Here is a 4855-nt window from a genome sequence, read left to right as displayed (position 1 = left end):
AGTCAACATGTCATTGTCATATTTCAAGCTTAATGTAAAAGTAAAGGTTTGCTAACATGTGATTTTGTGATAAGTAAGAAGAGAAGGAACTAGTGTCAGAGTCAGAGCTCAGAGGTTGGCTAACCTTTAGCTTCTTCTAAGCTATCTTTAAGTAATTTTCTCTGGCTACAGTTGAACTGTTTGTTTGTTTGTTTGTTTGTTTTTTCAGGTGATTTCAGTTTAACGTTGGAGTGGAGAAATGTTATGTTTATGTTTGTGTTATGTTGTTATACTTTTGCCCAACTTTTACTTCTTTGCATTTGTTCACTTTTTTTTAAATATTTGCTTTATCTATGCGAACTTGAAGGAGTCATTGTATGACGTCATTGTTTTGTTCGAACTCCTTATTGTTTCTCTTCCTGCTCCACAGTTTCTCCCTCTTCCTCCAGGACCAGCCCTGGTCAGGAAGCATCAGTCAGGCTGGTTGTCGTTGTTTTTCCCCCTCCATAACTTCACAGTGAGCTGATGCAGGGAGGAGGGGGAGGAAGAGGAGGAGGAGGAGGAGGAGAAGAGGAAGATAAACATACAGCATACTGTAGGAGGACCGGGAGGAGGAGGAGGAGAAATCTGAATCTACAGCCGCTGAATTAGTAAAGCCACTGGAAAAGGTAAGAAAAAAAAAGTTCATGCAAATATATTCAGATGTGTTTGTCCTCCGTGCTGCTCTTATGTAAGACGAACAGAGAAGATGAAGGGCAGAGGCAGCGGACTCTTCTTCACCGAGGAGCCGTAGACAGGAGGCAGCACGGAGATGGGGTGAGGACGGAGCTGAGAGTCACCTTCTGTCCCTTCTCTCTTCATCTATCTTTATCTTTTACGATCATTCCAGGAGACAGATGTCGAGTTTACTGTAAATCTTGACTCCAGATTAGCGGCAGTGAAAACATGCAGCGGGCGTCCTGCGCCATCAGACGCGTTTTTCACGCTCTCCGACGCGAAAACCTGCGTTTTTCACTAAAAATCAGAAACATCCGCTCAACACCAGCACTGTTTGGGTATAATATTTTATTATTCTCATCACAATGACTTCATTCGGCCTGATCACGTTTTTTTTGGGGGGCTGTTTTGCCGTGTTGATGATTCAACATCTATGTCTTTGCATGGACGTGTCCTCGCTGCGTGCGCGCTCCAGACAACGTCGCTGTCCTTCAGCACCGCATGGACGCGCACCGGGCAGGAGAGGATGACGGGTAGTGGCGGAGCTGGGCTTTGATTGACAGCAGCCTGGAGTCAGGATTAGAGAGATTTTCATTCTGAGGAGAAACGTTAATGATTGATGCTGATTGGACCGGAGTCCAGCCTGTAGTTACAGACTGGACACGGGTGTGTGTGTGTGTGTGTGAGAGAGAGAGAGAGAGAGAGAGAGAACACCAGTAGGAGAGACTCAAAACAAAGAGCAACAATGTGTTGAAAATATATTGCTCTGAATTAAAGGTTTTCAACAGTGGGTCCGCGGCCCGGCGGTGTCCGCAGGTCGTTTGTTGTTTTTCCCATTTCTTCCAGTGCAAAATATTTAAATGAAAGTCTGGGAGATTTCCTGGCGATCTTTTAGCTCATCTGTTACTGTTTATTTCCTGAACTTTGTGTTGCAGATGTTTATTGAATATTAACGATCTTGTTGCCATGGTGATGTAAACCCTAAGATCTCTGTCCCTGTGGTTTCAGTGAGTCACAGTCCCGCTCAGCGATGCTTCAACATCAGGACCAACCTTTGAACTACAGAGGTCACGGAGGGGCCAACAGCAAACCGTCCTCCTCGCTTCGAAACAGGAAGTGCGAGAAAGATGGCAACTTCAACTTCCTGCCTTGGAAAGACGACTTCACAGGGAACGGAGGCGGAGACGAGAACCAGAACCCGGTGCGACCTCGTAGCCTGGGTCTATTGGGCCGTGACCCCCATAACGTCCCCCCGTCCTCTGGGCATCACAACGCACAGAGACAGAAGATGTCCTGCTGGAGCCCACTGGAGCCGCTGCCGGAGATTGAGAGCGGCGAGGACGGGTACGGACGAGTTCCTCCTGACGGAGCGGAGGAACGGAGGATGGAGGAGGAGGAGGTGGGGATGCTGAAGAGGCAGAATCAAATGAAGCAGCAGGAGATGAAGCTGCAGATGAAGAGAGGAAGCTTTGGATTCAGAGGACGAGAGGAAGACCAAGACAGGGTCCTGGACCGTGAGGACGAGAACGAGTGGGGAGACAGCGGCTCAGACTCCGGGTCAGAAGGTGGCAGCAGCGGATCCTCTCTTCACACAGAGGGGGCAGCACAGGGTGACTGGAGCCGCCTGGGTGTGGGAGAGACCAGATCCAACCATCACTCCGGTGTGAACAGAGAGACACCTTCACGTCACCACAGCTTCAGCCGAAAGTCCCTGAGCGGGAGCTACATGGAGAACTTCATGGAGGAGGAAATGAAAACCCGCGAAGATGACGACGATTCCTCGGACACAGACGGCGAGCTGCCAGAGATGATGGACGCCGTCTGGACTCTGAGAGACCGCGAGCACTTCAAAGCCCAGGAGATGGAGAAGCACCAGGTGCAGCTGACCATGTACCGCCGCCTGGCGCTGATCCGCTGGGTCCGTACGCTTCAGAGCCGAGTCCAGGAGCAGCAGAACCGCCTGCAGTCCAGCTTCGACGTCATCCTGACTCACAGGAAGGAGCTGCTGCGGATGGGCGGCGCCACCGCCGTCGTGGCCAACACTCCTCCGCCGACTGCTGTCGGGCAGTCGTAAAACAGACGGAAACCGGTGAGAGCACAAACAGGAAGTGGAGTTGTTTCCCATCATCCTCTTTGGTGAACAGTTTTCCCTCGTGCTCCAGAATGTCCGACACAGAAACCTTTGTTTTTGCTGATTGTGTTCCACACAAACACAATCAGTGTCGACTGTGATGTTGTCCACAAAGCAACATTTGCTCGGCCCAGAAATGGACCACGCCCCTTATTTGAGTTAGCCTACATACACTGTGGAGTATATTACAAGTCCCACATCTTATGTCCCACATCCCGACTGTCGTACACATAATGTGGGCCACAGCAGCTGTGCTGTGGTGCTGTGGTCATGCTGTCATGGCTGTGTTGTCGTCTGTGTGTCAGTGAAGATGAAGAGAACGTCACCTTCATAAAAGATTTATAGATGCTGTACATAGTTATAATGACAAAGAGAATAAATAAAGTCGTCTTTTCTCTCACTGATGTGTCTGGTTGACCTTCACTGAGGAACTGGATGGTTTTTAGTAGTTTTTTTTTCTTGCACTTAAAGTCAAAAAGTCAAATGTTTGCACATTGCATGCCAAAAAAATACAACTTTATGGCTAGGTTTTTAAATGTACTAAATAACAAGATATCTTGCTATATTTAAGGCTAATTTAGCTACGTCTTAACCAATGTTTGGCTAGGTCTTTATCTTAGTCTGACCACAGTTTACAAACTCTGAGCTGAACATTTTGAATTCAGGCAGAAAAAATTCAAAAATTCCTCCTTTATAAGATTTTTATTTTTTTTAGAGGATCCTGTCTCTATTTTCTGCCCCTGGTGGCCTTAGACTGTCACTGAACAGAACGGCCTCAGTTCCAGTGAATTTGAACCTCTGAGTTAGTCTTTAACCAGCAGGTCAGTTCTGTTGACCTCCAGTAGCAGCAGGTTATTTTTTTATTTTTATAAATAAAATCCTTCTGTTCCGCCTGCACTGACGCCCTGAGGTGAACGACCTCACAGCTGACAATCGCCTCTTTGTCAGGGGAACAAAGTTGCTCTGTATCTGCTCATCACAAGGCACTGAGACCAGTGTGAAGTGTGTGTGTGTGTGTGTGTGTGTTTCTTCATGGACGTAGCTGCTGATGAAGCAGCCGCGGGCGCTCTCACCTTCCTCCATATGACTGTGTGTGTGTGAGTGTGTGTGTGTGTGTGTGTTTGCAGAGATACCAGGGGGTCTGCCACCCTCTAATCACCAATCCATGAGCTGAAGGCCCCCGGGGACCCTGGAGAAGAGAGTGCACCCTGGGGCTCTCAGAGTCCAAGGCTGGTTCATGGTTGGTGGTTCCAAACCCTGGGGCAGGTTTAGGATAATCCTCCGTCCTCCTACCCAGGAGTTGAAAAGGCTTATCTGCTGTGTTGGACGCAGACGTGGCAGTAAGAGTCTGAGGCCATTTACATATCGATGCCTCGTTCTTTGATTGGAGGTGCGTCAAAAACTGAGTGGATGACAAGTTTGCTCAGGGATGACGGCGTGTAAACAACAACAACAACAACACCTTTAAAAACCAAGACACCAAACAGGAACAATAGTGGCTTTGATTGTGTTTTTGTAAGGACGAGAGGCGTGACGTCAGGAAGGCTGCAGGCGCCGGGGACGTGTCCAACGTGGAACATGCGTGAAACATGGAGATAATTGTGCATCAAAGCTGCACCAGAACAACAGAAGTCACTTTTTACATCCAGCTTCAGGTCAGGATAAAGTGGCAGATTTTTTTAGTTCTTAGTTTGAATTTCAGAATATAATTTATTTGCCCTGTGTTGGCTTTTAAATAAATATATATTATTATATTAACTAAAAATAATCAAATATTAATATGAGTTTGTCCAAGCATATTTAACATTTGGACTGGAAGTTAGCATTAGTTTTTAAACAAGAAAAATAATCCAAATAATCAGCAGCTAATGATAAAGGAATGAGTTAAGACTTATTGTAAAGAACCAATCAGGAAATTGGAAAGGTTTCCTAAACACAGCTAAATATTAGCTTTTAAAAAAAGGTTAGAATTATGAGACAACATTAGATATCATTATTTATCAAACAGAAAAATAATAAATAAACATT

At 46.5% G+C, this 4855-nt stretch overlaps 1 protein-coding gene across 2 annotated transcripts; it reads left to right on the top strand.

Moving 5' to 3' along the window:
• The first annotated feature begins 534 nt into the window (after positions 1–534).
• Positions 535–2989, top strand: c19h1orf216 (chromosome 19 C1orf216 homolog). 2 transcript variants are annotated; one of them, XM_008331134.3, is made up of 2 exons: positions 535–647; positions 1705–2989. In XM_008331134.3, exon 2 carries the CDS (start codon positions 1727–1729, stop codon positions 2768–2770), a length of 1044 nt encoding a protein of 347 aa, XP_008329356.1. In that variant the 5' UTR covers positions 535–647; positions 1705–1726; the 3' UTR covers positions 2771–2989. The 2 variants fall into 2 exon arrangements, with proteins under 2 accessions (XP_008329356.1, XP_008329355.1); XM_008331133.3 differs by lacking the exon at positions 535–647 and adding an exon at positions 655–795.
• The last annotated feature ends 1866 nt before the right edge of the window (positions 2990–4855 follow it).

Source organism: Cynoglossus semilaevis, chromosome 18 (genome assembly GCF_000523025.1).
Source record: "Cynoglossus semilaevis isolate Cse_v1.0 chromosome 18, Cse_v1.0, whole genome shotgun sequence".
Taxonomy (NCBI): Eukaryota; Metazoa; Chordata; class Actinopteri; order Pleuronectiformes; family Cynoglossidae; genus Cynoglossus; species Cynoglossus semilaevis.
Note: the sequence above shows the minus strand (reverse complement) of the source record. Positions and strands in the feature narration are given on the sequence as shown.